We start from the raw sequence: 19230 nt of genomic DNA, 5'->3' as shown, positions 1-19230 counted from the left end.
TGGTAAACAAGCTGACGATTCACCTGATGGTAAGTGGTAACCGACCCTTATGTATACATGAAGTGGACATGGACATCATGCGGTACCATTTCTTTGCGCCTGTGCTAACGGTTTACGCTGGCGGGGCACCAGTGGAGGATGATAAGATGAGCATGAGGTCAGGTGAGTTAGCCCATCGTGAATTTATCAGACGAAACCGCATGGAGGTCAACTTGACACGATCAGTCCACATTACTAACAACCCCCCCCCCCCCACCGCGGTACAAAGTAAAAAATATACTAAAATCACCTGATTTCACCCTTCACCCGAAACACATCTTGCAAAGTCAGTTACTTTGCAGTTAAAATAGATAACACACTCTTTGAGACGACTTTCTACAAAGTCACTTAAGTAAAAACTTATTATAATTAATATGTATATACAGGTAGTATTTAGATAACTTAGATATCCTGAAATTATGCCGTTCTCTACGTAAAACCAGTGTCGTGGCACCCCGTCACGACATATGTTGAGCGGAGACCTAGTTGGTACTTTACTTATTAATATAAAATTTAGTGTTTGGTACACTGAAAATAATTTTTAAAATTTCATAAACAATTTTCTTTCTTTCTTTCTTTAATTCCAAAGGGCTTTTAAAGTACAACGTACAGCGAACTCGATAGGAAAATCTACTCGCAGTCCGAAAAATTCGAAAGGGGGTCCCCGGTGTTTTGGGTCAATGTTTTAATGAAATTCCCGTGTCCGAGGAAATTAATCGTTTTCCATATTTCAGTGACCCCACGCTTCATTCTTAGCATAACGTTTGTATTATTATTAATTAAAAACTGTTCGAGACAAATTGTTTTCAGGTCTGTTTTAATTAAAATCATTCGATTATCTTCATGCAAATATTTATTGTTTTCCAAACATTCTAAACGACTTAAAAGAAGATAAAGGTAAAGGCATAAGATTTGCGAATTTTATTATACTATTTCAATTCAAATTTAAATTCAAAATATCTTTATTCATGTAGGTCTATTACAGACTCTTATGATATGTCAAATCTAATCTCAGTTTGGAATGATTTTGAGATGAGAACAACTGACAAGAAACTCAACTCGTATTCTTTTGAAACAAAAATGTACATGTTAACAATAATATACAGTCATTTAGTCTGTAGCGCATCAGAGATGTTTGCAGCAGCGCGGGTAGATGGATTTGAAGCCATAATGCGTAAAAGAGCTGCATCACTGATGTCTAGAATTCGGGGGAGCTCAAACAGCATCCTAAAAACTGTTGCGAATATACCTGATTGTCCGCTCCAGAGGCACTGGATAACGTTGCATTGTGGACCCAGTGCTTCTGGACGTGGACACAGATATATGAATTAAATATATCTACGTATATGTATATTATAAGTTACTAACATAGTTTTATAAGTTTTTACTAACACAATATGGATGTAATCCGAATTAAAATTAAATAAATAAATAAATTTAAATTCAAATTTGGTATTTAATAGAAATAATCTTTATTCAAATATACTTAATATAAGATACTTTTGAATACTCACATTTTTTTATTCTACCACTAATTCAGAAAGCAGACTCATCATAAGAAGTATGAGTATAAATGTTGATCTACGTAAATATACATTAAAAAGGACTAATCCTAATTTCTAGAAATAAGTCATATAAATCTATACATATAAATGAAATTGGAGTGTCTGTTTGTAATATTGAAACAACCGTTTTTTACTACATGCATATGAATATAAATAAGGTACATACACAAAAATTTAATTATTACAATTTTTGTCTGTCTGTCTGTTTGTTCCGGCTAATCTCCGAAATGGTTGGACCGATTTTGACGGGACTTTTTTTGCAGGTACCTGATGTAATAAGGAGTAATTTAGGCTACTTTTATTTTAGAAAAATATAGTAAAATTCCACGCGAGTACAGCTAGTTAGACATAGAAATCGCTACGCACTCAATCTTTGTTCAATTAGGTAACATTGTCAGCACTATGAATTTTAAATTAGTTTTTTCTACAAAACCTTATTGATTTTGGACTTACGGATTCATTTTCGACTAGGTATATCTCTAGGCTCTGAAGATAGAAGAACTTTAAATTAACTCCTTTACGAGTTTATCTATAACTACCTACTCGCCCCGGCTTCGCCCATGTGTACATCATCATCATCATTGCAGCCCGGAAGACATCCACTGCTGGACAAAGGCCTCCCCCAAAGATCTCTACGATGATCGGTCCTGCGCTGCTCGCATCCAATGCTTTCCAGCGATCTTGACCAGATCGTCGGTCCACCTTGCTGGAGGCCTTCCCACGCTGCGTCTTCCGGTCCGTGGTCGCCACTCGAGCACTTTACTGCCACAACGGCCATCTGTCCTGCGAGCTATGTGTCCTGCTCATTGCCACTTCAGAGTCGCAATTCTTCGGGCTATGTCGGTCACTCTGGTTCTTCTGCGGATCTCCTCATTTCTGATTCGATCACGCAGAGTAACTCCAAGCATAGCCCTCTCCATTGCCCTCTGAGTGACTCTGAGCTTGTTGATGGGGCCCATAGTTAGCGACCACGTCTCCATGTGTACATGTATTATACATATAAACCTTCCTCTTAAATCGCTCTATCTATTAAAAAAACTGCTTCAAAATCCTTCAGTTTTAAAGATTTAAGCATACATAGGGACGTAGAGACAGCGACAGCGACTTTGATTTATACTATGTAATAATGATAAATGTGGTAAGTGCGAATTTTCTCTTCATAATAATGTTATAGAGTACTAAAACGTCGGTCAAGATCGCTGGAAGGCATTGGATGCGAGCAGCGCAGGACCGATCGTTGTGGAGATCTTTGGGGGAGGCCTATGTCCAGCAGTGGACGTCTTCCGGGCTGCGATGATGATGATGATGATCAGAGTACTAAAACAAGGATGAATAAAATATTGTAAATTTAATTAACAAAAAGTTTATTGGCTCCAAACATAACCTTCAAAGTTTATTCCTAATCCTCTACTATAAACATTTCCTCTAATCTCATGACCACATACACATCTATGAATCTACCCATATAACTGGGCATTTCATTTGTTTTCATTCAATTTCTTGACATAACTGGGCTCGTTCCACGGCTGTGTTTTAGCACTCATTAATGCCACAAATATGCCATTAGTTACGAAAGCAACAATACCCACGGTGATGAACATGATCCGCCATTGCAGTTGGTTTGTCTGGAAAAGTAAAATTCAATATGATTTATAATCAATTGCTGAGTGTGAATAGAGTGTGCACTGATAATAACAGAGATCTTAGTGGTTTAGCGGTTTAGCATACCGCTTTACTTTCGACGGTCGCGGGTTCGATTCCTCGCACGGTGAAAACATTTGAATTCATGAGTATGATGATTGATTTTATCGGCTTAGGTGATTTCTTTATGTATCTATTTAAAAATGTATCTAAGTTTTTATATCAGTTGTCTAGTACTCATGAAACAAACGTTGGTTACTGTGGTACTAGATGGCGCTGTGTTAATAATTCAGAGTTTAAATTAAAAAAAAATACTTCAATTTAAAACACACAGCTTGCAAAGTAAACTGCTTGGCGGTAGAAATATATGTTCAAATTAAAAAACAATTTATCAATTTTTTTATATTCAGAAGAAAAAAATAATATTATAAAAAAATTCCCTACCACCCAGTTCAATATATAGATCTAATTGAGAAGACCTGGCAAGAAACTCAATTTAACTACTTTTTATAAAAGCCAATTTACTTACAATGTATATTTATATAGGTGTCTATGTCTAACATTAAATGAAAATCCCGAACATGAACAACTATTGCCATGTACGCTCGTCATTCAAGTAATCGTCTAGTGAGTAAGGCTATGATACAATATATATATATATATTAAACGTTCTTAATATATATTAATTATTATTAAGCAACATACATTTAATACTTACCATATCAGTAATAATGTACGACACAAACACTGGTGTAATTAACACAAAAATGTTCATTAGCGTGCTTCCAATTGCTATGAGTGTGCCGCTAAAGTTTGGCGTCAAGTCTATATGATTAATCTGAAATATGTTAAAAAAACATTAGAAAAACAGATCGTCAAAGTATATAATAAGATGTATACATGTTTCCAGCGAATATCCTCATCATCATCACCATCATCATAATCATTATCATCATCACCATCACATCATCATAATCATTATCATCATCATCGTAATCATTATCTGCTTCAACCTTATCCCATTTATTTGGGGTCGGCAAAATATGTTTTATTACCAATATTATCAACAAAAAATAATAAAGATATCAGGACAATTCAATTTAGTCCCAATCTAAGCAGTGTCTAAATTGTTATTATTATATTTTATTGTATAAATTAACTTGTAATAATCTTATATACAAAGAAATAGTTTTGCCTTAAATATTGAGGTTTAAGTAAATAGTTTTATTATTTTTATAAATAGAAAAATTTAATACTTAATACTAAGAAAAATGGGCGAAGCATCATTTGAACAGCCTGTATATTTGTTAATTCTATTTTCTTTCAATATTCTAGTTCTCAATATATCTTGATGATTCTTTTTGTAACAAAAGTCCAACCTATAAAAATTATTAGAGAAGCTCTCCTATACCGTATTATATTATTATTTCATTTGTATGTTCGTCTTTAAAGTATTTATAATATAGGCTGTTAGAAACAGAAAGAAATGTATTGAATTCGTTAACGACAATAATGTTTTATAGAAAAACTTAAAATCCATAGCACTGACAATACTATCTGATTACACTAATAATGAGTGCGTAGCGATTTCTATGTTGATTATCGCATGCCTCTTACTTGTTATACTGTAATAATTTATATAAAAAAAAACATCTATTCGAAAGAGCAACACACAAGTTTCTCGCTCATTCTTCTTGTGATGAACCTGCATTCCGAATGAGTGGTAGAATCAAAATATGACTATTCAAAAGTGCTCGTAATGAGTTTATTTGAATAAAGATTATTTCTATTTCTATTTCTAGTATGTATAAAAAATATATACCATCCATCCCAGATGAACTCCTGTCTGCAAACCAGTTCCCAGCATTAAGAGTATTATAGCCAGAGTGAGGTTCTTTGTGAACGAAACGGTTATCAAACAAACAGCTACGCCAATTTGTGCTATAACATAAAAATGTTTATATACTACCTACCCTCTCCGGTTTAGTACAGATGTATATATGTATATATAATACATAAAAACAATCCTCTTAAATCGCTCTATCTATTGCTTAAAATTGCGTAGTAAAAGATATGACGACCTCGGTGGTCTAGCTGTCTAGCACACGGCTTTACGTCCGATGGTCGCGGGTTCGATTCCTCGCACGGCACAAACATTTGTATTCATGAGTATGATTGTTTGTATCGGTCTGGGTGTTTTCTATGTAGATTATGTATGTATTTACGAAAAAAAAAAAATTATCTATGTATGTACTTGTACTGGCGGGGCACCAGTGGAGGATGATAAGATGAACATGAAGTCAGATGAGTTAGCACATCGGGGCAAATTTTTGTTGTCTGTGTTTACATCATCGGAGACTTAGTACAAGATTTTTAGTGACGATTAGAGGAACTCACGATCTTTTTCGGTCTCTAAGTCAACGTAGGTCGTAAGCCACTAAGTCATAACACTCAGATATTATATAAAAAAATATTATACTTACACACAGAATTGAACATTTGTCTAGAAGATTTTAGACTCAATATATTTTTATTAATGCAGAAATCACATAGCACTCCGAATGTGACAGAGCAGAAGCAAGCTGCGACGTACGGCAGCGACGACAATAGACCGCTCTAAAAAATAAAATTTATGTAGATCTATATAAAACATAATATACAAAACTAAAACAAAATAATGTATTTTTAATTGACTTAGACCGCTCTAGAAAATAAAAATTATGTAGATCTATAAAACATAATATACAAAACTAAAAAAAAAAATTTTAGTTACCAATGCCACGGTAACTAAAATTTTATTTTTTTTTAGTTTAGACTTATACGACGAGCGTGCATGGCAATAGTTGTTCTTGCACGGGATTTTCATTTAATGTTAGACATAGATATATAAATATACATTGTAAATCAAAAAGTAATTCAATTGAGTTTCTTGACAGTTTCGGGACCCTCAGTCCTGAGGAATCGACAAAGAAGAAAGAAGAAAGTTATAATAATATTAGCTGAGTCCGCGGTTTCATCCGAGTAACAATTATAGACCATGTGATATTTTGATGTATAATCTATATTATTTTAAAGTTTCATTAAAATCTGTTTAGTATTTGCGTAAATATCTAACAAACAAACGATGAAGGTGTACAGGCCAGCTGCGGTCAACAGCGTATAGTCTGAAAAAAAAACTTACGCTTTTAACATTAACTTCCAGGATGGAGTGTATGTATGAAGGTACTTGATTGAAGATGAAGAAGAACACCACCCCACTACCGATCTGAGTAGAGTGACATGCCCAAACATGTCTCGATGTTAGTACTGCTTTCCAAGGTACTTTAGGCTTCTGTAGAAGGTAAAATCAGAAATATAATAAAATAATCTCAGGACAATTCACACAGCGCCGTCTACACAAGTTAAAGCGAAAGCTTGTGTTATGTGCACTAGATAACAAATACATAGATTTTTCTCGTAAATACATACGTTACATTGAAAACACCCAAACAGTTACAACGAATCATACGCATGAATACAAATGTTTGTGGCATGCGAGGAATCGAACCCTCGACCACCATCGTTCGTCATGATATGTTTTAGGTTGCATTCATTCTACATTTGCGGTCCGATCTCTGTCTGTTAAAATATTATTAAAGTAGCTGTATAAATCCAAAATGTCATTAAATTTTTTGCCGACACAAAAATATGTGTTTATTTATTCTGACCGACCCTTCATGTGAAGAAAGAATCGAGAAAAAACCAAAATTAATCAAACAGACTAGATAATATATAATAAACTAGAATAATAATAATAATAATCTCAGGACAATTCACACAGCGCCATTTAGACCCAAGTTAAGCTAGCTAAAGCTTGTGTTAAGGGTACTAGACAACTGATACAAATACATAGATAATTTTTTTTTCATAAATACATACATATTTTACATAGAAAATACCCAGACCGATACAAACAATCATACATGAATAGAAATGTTTGTGCCGTGCGAGGAATCGAACCCGCGACCATCGGACGTAAAGCGGTGTGCTAGACCGCTAGACCACCGATGCCGTCAAATATAATAAATAAATAAAATAAAGAGATAAATATGTATACATATATATATATATATATATATATATATGTATATATATAAACACTCTTTGCAAGTTATAATAATTGTAACCGCATGGTGTATGTCATATTGGTCGCTCAAATAAGTAAATAAACAGACAGCACCTGTTATGCTACGTTTAGATTCAGCCGCATCCCCTTCCACTCGCGCTGCCGGAAATATTGCCGGGCGACAACTGAGCGAGAGGGCTGAATGTAAAAACACGCTGCCACTCGCGCTGCCAGTCCTTTGACTCGCGCACGAAAAACAATCAAGGGAGCGCCGGGCAGCGCGAGTGGCAGCGACAATGGCATGGGAAGTGTTTCCACTCGTGTTTACACTCTCGCGCTGCTCACTTCCCTGCCCACTCGGGCTGAGTGTAAATTGAGCATTGGATTCTAATATATTCAGCGACATGTGGCCAAATATTAGTATCGTGCGAGGAATCGAATCCGCGATCAATGAAAATAAGGCGATGTGCTACCCCGCTATACTACCAAGACCGTCGATAACTATATACGTATCTTGCGTATCTGACTGATCTGTTCAGGTTACGAACACTGATTAGACTATTTACTTTTGCAATAGCATATGCTGGTGGTCACTCTATTCTCCCAAATTTGAATTTAAATGAATCTGTATTATTGTAAACATGTACAACATTGTTTCTATTAAAATTATAAGTAGATTTATTCTTATTACTTGTACTATATTTATTTATTTAAATATTGCTTTGCGACATATATTTTTTTTTATTCTACCTATATCCACCACGCCACAATTCCTTTCAGTCACTCAAAGGTTGATTGGAAGAAATCCCTTATTCTCCAAGTCCGCCATTGTACCATTTCGTGAATACTTATAATGGAATGGAAATAAATAAATTTTATTATTTATTTTTTAAGACATATGTTTCCTTCTGTTAATAATCTGTACAGTAAATAATTACAAATAAACAAACAAACATTTATTTGAAAAGAATACGAGCTGAGTTTCATGTCAGTTCTTCTCATCTCGAAATCATTCCGAAATGACGGTATATTTGACATATTTATTTATTTAACTTTAATGCACACAATACAATATATAGTACAGTATATATAGCGGACTTAACACATTGAGGCATTTTCTACCAGGCAACCATAGGTGGGGCAGAGAATAATTGTTGGTGGTGCATATTAGAGATGTGCTAACACGTAATAAACATAGCTCGAGTTAACTCGAGTTGAAATTCAGGTAACTCGAGTTAACTCGAGTTGACCCGTTGGAATAAACAGTTTTTTTTTTTAAGTTATCGAACAAATCTAATATTTTTGGCCGCAGCTTGAAAACTTCACCGAACCATAGGGCATAGGGGGGAAATGGGATTGTTAGTAATGTGGACTAATGAACCCATTACTAGCAATGTATCATGTCAGGTTGACCTCCACGCGGTTCCCCCTGGAAACCATCGTGTTAAATTCCTGGTGAATTTGTCACGATGGGCTAACTGACCTGACCTCATGCTCATATTATCACCCTCCACTGGTGCCCCGCCAGCGTAAACCGTTAGCGCAGGCGGATGCACCATTCCATTATCACATACAAAAAAAAAACTATAGGGCATATAGGCTAGTAGAAATGGCACTACAAAGCCGCGAACGGACTTATAGAACGCATAATAATTTTAATGATAACATAACCGGATGAATATGCGAAAAAAAATGATAAAAACCTCAAATTAATATTAAAACATTTGTGACGAGTGAAAATTGTGTGATATGAAATGATCGGAAAATTTCATGTCATTGTCAGTTCGACAACAGACTCATGCTCTCTCTCTTTCACTTGATTCGTTCATTTATCAGTTGAATTCGTCCAACTCGAGTTGGCAGAATTCAACTCGAGTTAACTCGAGTTGAAACATCTCTAGAGCAAATATGATAGGAAGAGATATCATAAGATTCTCTAATAGACTTACATGAATAAAGATATTTTGATTTTGAATCAAATACAATTCAATAGATATATTACCTCTTCTACAGCTGCAGTATTGTAAGAATTAGAAATGAAGTTCTTTTCTGCTACAGTTATACTTTTATGTTCAGCCGGTGTTGCAGCACCAAATATTGTGAGCAAGGCGAATGTGACTAAACATATGCCACCCGACGCCCAGAATATAGATGGCCAGCCACCTGCACTTTCAGCCAGGATACCACCAACTTGGAAAGCTACCACGGTACCCACTGTTGAGCCTGTTAAAACATTATAAAACTAAGTTCAATAAGATGCAATAACTATCAAAGAAAGAAATAATTGACAACGATAAAACAGTTCTCAGTAGATATATTATTAAAACATTACTAAGTATGATTAAGCTTCGAGAAGTAGATATATAGATAGATAGAATGATATGATAAAGAATAAGTACAAAAAATGTACTTATTCTTATATTCTTTAGGCTTACTTACTTAGGCTACTTTTATTTTAGAAAATATCTTTTATTTAAAAAAATAAAAGTTAAATTGCACGCGGACGAAGTCGCGGGAACAGCTACTTGTATATAATAATAAATCCAAAAAGTAATTAAATAGTATCCGGCAATGTAATACGTAATTAACTAAAATATTTACCAGTGTAAACGTAACTTGCAAGCCTGCCTCTTTCAGATTTTGGCACCCACTGCGCCAGTATTGTTTGAACGGCAGGATAAAACCCAGCTTGTGACAAACCCTGGACTATTCGACACGCACAAACAGCTTTCCATCCACCCTGTCATAGGAGAGCATTTCATTTTAATCATATTTAATATTCACCAGATTCAAAACCAAGCTTGTGACAAACTCTGGAATATTCGATTTTCATTTTCAAACCCTGGACTATTCGATATGCACAAACAGCTTTCCATCCACCCAGTCATAGGAGAGCATTTCATTTTAATCTTATTTAATATTCACCAGTTTTAAAACCCAGTCTGTGACAAACCCTGAACTATTCGACACGCACAAACAGCCATAGGAAAGCATTTTTAATATTCACCAGTTGTAAAACCCAGCCTGTGACAAACCTTGGACTATTCGACATGCACAAACAACTTTTCATCCACCCTGCCATAGGAGAGCATTTCATTTTAATCTTATTTAATATTCACCAGTTGTAAAACCCAGCTTGTGACAAACCCTGGACTATTCGACACGCACAAACAGCTTTCCATCCACCCTGTCATAGGAGAGCATTTCATTTTAATCTTATTTAATATTCACCAGTTTTAAAACCCAGCTTGTGACAAACCCTGGAATATTCGATTTTCATTTTCAAACCCTGGACTATTCGATATGCACAAACAGCCATAGGAGAGCATTTTTAATATTCACCAGTTGTAAAACCCAGCCTGTGACAAACCTTGGACTATTCGACATGCACAAACAACTTTTCATCCACCCTGTCATAGGAGAGCATTTCATTTTAATCATATTTAATATTCACCAGTTTTAAAACCCAGCTTGTGACAAACCCTGGATTATTGGATAGGCATAAACAGTTTTTCATTCACCCTATCATAGAAGCATTTCATTTTAATCATTTCTAATATGTACAAGTTAACTGCGACAGTGATATCTCACAGGACAGTCCTTATCTCATCTCAAACAATCCTAATAGTTAATTCTAACAACAATAAAAGTTAATTTCCACACGGACGAAGTCGCGGGAACAGCTACTGGCTGTTCCTAGAATAGAAAATAATTTATTCAAATAAACTTAATTTAAGCACTTTTCCTTGTAAGTTCACATTTTACAGGTCCAAACGTGTGAATACAAACTACCAACCAGCAAATTAAAAATCAATAAGATTAAATCAGTCGTAGTGATAAGAGTAGTGATCCCTACAAGCAGCATTCACGAGTATGACGGATGAGCCAGCCATCACTGCGCTCGACCATATTTTAAGAGCCCAATGACCCGGCCCGAAGATTAAAAACTTACCCATAGAACTAGCCATGGCGTTACGATGGCCGCAATTCCGTTTATGAACAGTCCTATTTGCAGGGGGATTTTCCCGCCCCATCGCTGTGTAACCAATCCCATAGGAAATTGCATGATGTTATACCCGAGGAAAAAGGACGACAGTATCATTTCTTGTGTGGATTTTGGCCATGCGTATGTCTGGAAAGTTAGGAAAATTATAAATTTACTGACTCACTGTTCTATATGTTTTTACAAAAAATATATCTAAGTTATAGCAGAAATCCAGATAGAATGTTCTAGAAACTGTAAAATCGAAACATCCACCAAGGAGTTCTGGAAAACTCTAAACTTTGCACGTTTTATAAATGAATCACATCACTACACGTATTGTAGGTTTTAAAAATTATTGCCAATTTTCCACATTATCACTACGTGAAATTTATCCTAATGGACAGACAGACAGAGTTACTTTCTCATTTATAATATTAGTAAGGAAGTAAGGATAATGGTGTCCTCATGCAGCCAGTAACTTCTGTTGCAAATATAAAAATACTTCAATTCATTTAATTTATATATAGTCTAGCTGTACCCGCGACGTCGTCCGCGTGGAATTTAACTTTATTTCTCTGATAAAAGTAGCCTAAGTTACTCCTTATTGCATCAGCAACCTGCCAAAAAAAGTCCCGTCAAAGTCGGTCCAGCCATTTCAGAGATTAACCGGAACAGACAGACAGACTGACAAATTGTAAAAAAATATATTTTCGTCTATGTAGCGTATTTACATTCATATGCATGTAGTAAAAAACGGTTATTTCAATATTACAAACAAACACTTTAATTTTATTTATATATATAGATTAGTAGTATTTTCAGTCGGAGTTAGCAGCTGTAAAAATCTACTTATATTTTCGCGGCGGATCTAGTGATTATTTAAAATTATTAGACCTATTGATTTTAGAAGAAAAACTCTAATCCATCACATTTAAAATAAGTAATCATGTTGTTAAGTAACAGTTTATATGTAACGTGCAACTGATCGGATCGAGAACAAATTATATTTATTACTGTATATCTATATATATATCTATATATATGTATATCTCAAGTGGGCGGTAGAGGTCCAACTATAATTAGTGTTCAATATTTTAACAGATTTAATTTTGGATATGTTTTCGCTACTATTGCTCTATTGTTTACTCTTCTGTATATTGTTTTATATTATGTATGTTATTTAAATGTAGAGATGTAGAGGGTCTCAAATGTAATGGATTAAGGGACCGTATTAGGCACATTGATTTTAGAAGAAAAACTCTAATCCTTCACATTTAAAATAAGCAATCATGTTGTTAAGTAACAGTTGATATGTAACGTGCAACTGATCAGATCGAGAACAAATTATATTTATTACTGTATATCTATATATATATCTATATATATGTATATCTCAAGTGGGCGGTAGAGGTCCAACTATAATTAGTGTTCAATATTTTAACAGATTTAATTTTGGATATGTTTTCGCTACTATTGCTCCATTGTTTACTCTTCTGTATATAGTTTTATATTATGTATGTTATTTAAATGTAGAGATGTAGAGTGTCTTAAATGTAATGGATTAAAGGATCGTATTAGACACATTGATTTTAGAAGAAAAACTCTAATCCATAACACAAGTTCTGCGTACCGTGCGACTAGGTGGCGCTGTGTTAATTGTCCAGGGTTATTTACTACTATTTATTTCTATTATAATATAGTGCAGTGCAGAGTAAATCATCCTCTAAGAAGCTTGTATTGTAAGTTTTGTTTCCACATTTAAAATAAGCAATCATGTTGTTAAGTAACAGTTGATATGTAACGTGCAACTGATCGGATTGAGAACAAATTATATTTACTGCTATATATAATGCACTGAATATCTACATCATATTCATCAATAATATATAAAGCTACATCTATACATATAAATAAACATGAAACGTTTGTTTGTATTTTCATTTTTTTTTCTTTTTCACTAAATACATATGATGTACTGACTGTGCTCGCGTTTTCACTCGCGTGAAATGTATAGTCTATGTGTTATTGCGATGTATAAGCTATTTTATTATAAGTTTTATTAAAATCCATTCAGTAGTTATTGCGTGAAAGACTAACAAATATCCATATTTACAAACTTTTGCGTTTAAAATATTAGTAATTTATACATTGCTTATATAATAATAAATAAGTAATCTCAGGACAACTCACACAGCGCCATCTAGACCCAAAATAAGCTACCTAAAGCTTGTTTTATGGATAGTGGACAACTGATATAAATATATAGATATATTTATTTTTTCGTAAATACATATATATAGAAAATACGCAGACCGATACAAACAATCATATTCATTAATACAAATGTTTGTACCGTACGAGGAATCGAAGCCGCGACCATCTAGACCACCGAGACTGTCAAAATAAAGAAGATATTTTGATTTATACTTACTCTATAAATTCCTAACGAATCTTCAATAGGAGTATCATCAAATGCATCATTATCAACAACATGATGTAACGTTGTTTCATTATCACCAATATCGAATTCATGTTCATGTCCTGGAAGCCCAATTGTTGTAGATTCAATATTTTCCGCTACCTCTGTCCTGTTATCTAAATGTTTGTTTACATTTGTCATAGCGACTATTGATACACTTAGGTACGCTCTAGCCGTGTAACCTACAGTTAGACAAATGAAAATCAGAAAAGCCTGCACGTGTCGCACTCCATACCCATATGGTTGTATTATGTCATTGGTAGGATCTCCTGAAAAAATAAAAAAATATTTAGACTAGTTACTCGCCTCGCTATATATATAAACCTTCCTCTAGAATCACTCTATCTATTAAAAAAAACCGCTTCAAAATCCATTGCGTAGTTTTAAAGATTTATACATAGGGACAGACAGCGACAGCGACTTTGTTTTATACTATGTAATGATGATTGGACTGGCTACTCGCCTTCTATAACCCTTTCTCTAGAATCACTCTATCTATTAAAAAAATCGCTTCAAAATCCATTGCGTAGTTTTAAAGATTTATACATAGGGACAGACAGCGACAGCGACTTTGTTTTATACTATGTAATGATGATTGGACTGGCTACTCGCCTTCTATAACCCTTTCTCTAGAATCACTCTATCTATTAAAAAAAACCGCTTCAAAATCCATTGCGTAGTTTTAAAGATTTATACATAGGGACAGACAGCGACAGCGACTTTGTTTTATACTATGTAATGATGATTCGACTGGCTACTCGCCTTCTATAACCCTTTCTCTAGAATCACTCTATCTATTAAAAAAAACCGCTTTAAAATCCATTGCGTAGTTTTAAAGATTTATACATAGGGACAGACAGCGACAGCGACTTTGTTTTTATATTATGTAATGATAATGTTGATTAAAAAGAAGCGAGGTTATATAATATATAATTTTGGAAGTACATCTGTATGTTTATATATGTATCGTCGGTTAAATAGATAAATGGCAGTTATTCAAAATGTATATGTTTGTCTTGTACACACGCTTTTAAAATTTTTATTTTTATTTATATATCATTTTTAAAGTATTTAGATAATGATTAAGACGGCGTGGTTAATTTAATTGACTTATATAAAACGAGCCAAATCTAGCTTCTAATTTAGAAAAATGACATTGTTTTATTTCATCGACGATGTATTATTTTTCTGTATTATATAATAATAATAATCATATTTATTTGTCTCAAACAAAAACTAATACAATTGCTACTCATACAATAATATAATTTAAAACTAATGAAGGAGACAAAACGGTCTACTACTCAGTGAGGGCAGAGAGTCCACCCTCTCTGCTATTCTGTTATAACCTTTATCAGTAAAATACAATATGAGATCGACGACGTCGAGAGCACATTAAGTTAACTTCTAAACTACTACTAACAAAGTAAACATAATAATTGACAATAATTTAACAAGATTACAAACTAAATCTTGTTAAATTATTGGAATTTTTTATGTTTTTATATTGTTATTGCACCGCCATACTATTTTTGATCAATGCGGTGGTTGACTGGTAGAGAATGCCATCAGGTATTAAGTAGAAATAGAAATAGAAATAGAAATAATTTTTATTCAAATAAACTTAATATAAGCACTTTTGAATAGTCAAATTTTTTTTATTCTACCACCGTATATACAATTTTGTGTGCAAAAGAATAAATAAATAAATAATGTTTCGCAGTATTCTTAAGAAGCAGATCTCCAGCTGGGGTGGACACTCCATTCTCAGTTCCCACACCCAAAATATCTGCTCATAGATCCGGGACTGATTGCAGATATTATAACATTTATTTGAAAAGAATACGAGCTGAGTTTCTTGTCAGTCCTTCTCATCTCGAAATCATTCGAACTGACGGTAGATTTGATATATCATAAGAGCCTCTAATAGATCTACAAGAATAAAGATATTATGATTTGATTTGATTTCTGTATTCATTCAATTTACAGGTGAGACGTAAATCACTTAAAGTTTGAGTGGAACATAATATAAGCAGTTAGAAATTTGTAATGGAATAAAATATTTGTAAATGGAGTTCGAAATTATTAATTTAGAGTAGATTTAGAGTCTGTAATAGACCTACATGAATAAAGATATTTTTAATTTTTAATAGAAAAGGAAAATAGACAAATAATTCTCACTCCTTAATTTATAGTAATATAACATACATTATCAATAATAATTATTTAATATAATAACTAATATATTATTAAAAGGGGTCCCTTTAGGCAACGTTCCGAAGATACTGGCAGGGTTCCTTCTTTGAATAGCTAGACTAATTCTTTGTCCAAGGTAGCTGCCAGCTCTTCGGTCTTCTGTGATGTCGACTAACATTTTTTCACACTAATAAAAAAATACTATAAACTTTTATAATGAGTACGCTCGACATTATTATTAACCAAATATAATTACCAATTTCCTTCTCTTCGCTACTGGGCACTTCTTCATACTCTGCTTTTGACATTTCGTTGATATCCCACTAAACACCAACATATAATAACCACTACGCCCAGATTTTTTCGTCATATTATTTAAACATAATTATATATTTAAATATGTACATAAATCACGACATCTAAATCTACTATAAGGTTCTGCGCACACTGAGCGAAAGTTATATTTATTTATTTATTATTATTTTGACAGCCTCGGCGATCTATTGTTTTAGCACACCGCTTTACTATCCGATGGCCGTGGGTTCGATTCCTCGCACGGTAAAACGAATAGGGGATGAAAGTTTGTACGAAACTTTGTCAATATTAAACCGATCGCGCTGAGACTTTTGCATGCATAAAGCTACTATGACGTAAGCATCCACTAAGAAAGGATTTTGATAAATTCCACACCTAAGGGGTTAAATTAACGCAAGCGAAGCCGCAGGCAAAAGCTAGTTTACCATAAATATGAATGAGTCTGCTGTGACCCACACAGTTTGGATGCTATGATGTATAAATTATAAGTCCGAGCTGCTTTCCAACTTGATATATTGAGTACACGATGACTGAGTGTGGACTGATGCTTGCTTGTGCTTGCTTGCGTATTTGGTGTACTGAAGGGAAAATGGTATGTGTGGGCGTTGTATGGACGCGGAGTGATGTAAAATGCTGATGGCTGTACGCACCATACAATTATTAATGTTTATTATTTTTTTTTTTTTAACAAAGATAATTGTACAGTTGTTTTTATACATTGACTCTCCAAACTGTAGAACAGTTTGTTGGCAAGATATCGCTCAGTTTTTTTCAAATACTATTCATCCCATAAACTTCTATCCACATAAATACACGTTTTTACAGATAATTACATACAATTACAATTTTTGTTTTTAAAGTTTATCTAAAAATGCTCTTTTTAATTTTGATTTCAGTACTGGTCTACTTAAATTAGAATTTCGTTGTAACCCATCTAAATTATTATAAATTTTTGGTACCAAAAACCCGGTTGTTCTTTCCCCGTAATAATTGATAGCTCTCGGTTGAACAAATTTACTCTTCGTGTTATTTCTGGTATTATATATATTATTTATTACAATTTTGTATTCATTATTGCTAATGCACACAAAATTGTAATAAATAATAAATGCAAATTTATATTTTAAATTATTTTCTACAAGGTTCCACTGAAAAACAGCATTTGGGCATTACAGCCCAGACACAAAGCTGAGTGGAAACCAATTTGGTCACAGCTGTATTTTTAAAATAATTTGTTATAATTTTTGTAAAATATTGTATGATTGTTTTGTATGCGCCAAATAAATATATTTTTCTTTTCTTCTTTTCTATACTGCTCCAGAGCTATCATATATTTAACCTTACTATGCACGGGTAGTATTTTACAATATTTCATTCTATCATGCGCCATCCACCATGTTCTGTCTTCTCTCCTGTACCCAAAGGTTGTCTGGAAGAGATAAAACCGCCTTTTGTGCCCATATACACTGAATATTGTTAATTTTATTTTTTTATTAGGTGTGATAAAAATTAATAGTAATAATATCTCAGGACAATTCACACAGCGCCATCTAGTCCCAAGCTAAGCAGAGCTTGTGTTATGGGTACTAGACAACTGATATAAATACATGGATACATTTTTGTAAATAAATATATATTATACATAGAAAACACCCAGACTGATACAAACAATCATACTCATGAATACAAATGAACTAATACATGAATGAAAATCGAACCCGTGAACATCAGAAGTAAGGTGATATGCTAAACCACTAGACCACCGAGATGATTAATAGTATACTTAATAGATATTACATTTTCCGAATGAGCGGTAGATTAAAAAAAAAACATCGTTATGACTATTCGAAAGTGCTCTTAAATTAAGTTTATTTGTATAAATGATTTTCTGTTCTATTCTATTCTATTTGAACATAGCCTTATAATATTGAACAATGTTTAATATCACACACGTTTGCTTTGTGATAAGGAAATTCAAACAGTAGTTAATATACTATACGTAATTGATAAACAATGAACAAATACACTATCCAAACACAGTAAATATAAGCTGCAGTTACCATTTGACGATGGAGTAACTCACTAAACTATATTAAAATTAAATAGAAATATTGCTGATAACATCACTGATTCAAACACTTTTCGGACTACTCTAATGCTGTTGGCCGCAGCTGGGCTTTACAGCTTCACCGGACGGTAGGGGGCGAGTGCAGTTGACTCTCCAAATCCGCGGAAGGACTTATGGAGCGACCAAGCCCAACTCTCGCCTGACGGATACGACTTTAGTCTGTGGGCACCCCTAGGGGTTCATCGTCATTGATACCCGTTTCAATTGAAGGGGGATCGATCGGAGGGGGATTCGAACACTGTTTTAATGACTTGATTATTTTGAGTAACTTAAAAATTCTTTTACTTAGATTAAATTTAGATGAGATGAGAGATTTTCTGTTCTTGTATGTGGAACCCTGCCATAACCAAGCTTCAGGAATAAACTGATTGCAAGGAAGTCAAGTGTAAGAGCATCGACGACCTCGGTGGTCTAGCGTTCTAGTACACCGCTTGACGTCCGATGGTCGTGGGTTCGATTCCTCGTACAGCACGAACATTTGTATTCATAAGTATGATTGTTTGTATCGGTCTGGGTGTTTTCTATGTATAATATGTATGTATTTACGAAAAAAAAATCTATGTACTTGTATCAGTTATCTAGTACAAGTTATCAAGCTTTAGATACCTCGGCAACGCGCACGTGTTAACCCTGGTGTTTCAGGCGTCCATAGGCTACTGATGTATGGGTACTAGATATATCTATGTATGTGTATGGAAAAAAATCTATGTATGGGCAATACATAGATTTTTCGTAAATACATACACAGTATACATAGAAAACACTCAGATCGATACA

General features: G+C 33.9%; 1 protein-coding gene across 1 annotated transcript; it reads right to left on the bottom strand.

Moving 5' to 3' along the window:
* Positions 1–2992: 2992 nt before the first annotated feature.
* On the bottom strand, positions 2993–16318 carry LOC131851902 (putative inorganic phosphate cotransporter). The gene is made up of 10 exons (XM_059202457.1): positions 16267–16318; positions 13767–14083; positions 11303–11482; positions 9952–10090; positions 9353–9573; positions 6427–6576; positions 5729–5861; positions 5068–5186; positions 3964–4083; positions 2993–3229 (listed from the first exon to the last, which is right to left on the bottom strand). The coding sequence occupies exons 1-10, from the start codon at positions 16316–16318 to the stop codon at positions 3083–3085; spliced, it is 1578 nt and encodes a 525-aa protein (XP_059058440.1). The 3' UTR covers positions 2993–3082.
* Between the last annotated feature and the right edge of the window lie 2912 nt (positions 16319–19230).

The sequence above is a fragment of the Achroia grisella genome, unplaced genomic scaffold, assembly GCF_030625045.1.
Source record: "Achroia grisella isolate CSIRO2021 unplaced genomic scaffold, CSIRO_AGI_Agris_v1 utg809, whole genome shotgun sequence".
Lineage (NCBI taxonomy): Eukaryota > Metazoa > Arthropoda > Insecta > Lepidoptera > Pyralidae > Achroia > Achroia grisella.
The sequence above is the reverse complement of the archived record's forward strand: the minus strand, read 5'-3'. Positions and strand labels throughout refer to the sequence as shown.

What these genes read in the sequence shown, in the direction of transcription:
- LOC131851902 (XM_059202457.1), bottom strand. Translation starts at nt 16,318, where the DNA reads ATGTCAAAAGCAGAGTATGAAGAAGTGCCCAGTAGCGAAGAGAAGGAA. An exon ending in TGGAAGTTAATGTTAAAAGC is followed by an intron (nt 5,862 to 6,426) that starts GTAAGTTTTTTT and finishes TTTATTTTTTAG; the next exon opens with AGCGGTCTATTGTCGTCGCT. An exon ending in ACAAATGTTCAATTCTGTGT is followed by an intron (nt 5,187 to 5,728) that starts GTAAGTATAATA and finishes TTTATGTTATAG; the next exon opens with CACAAATTGGCGTAGCTGTT.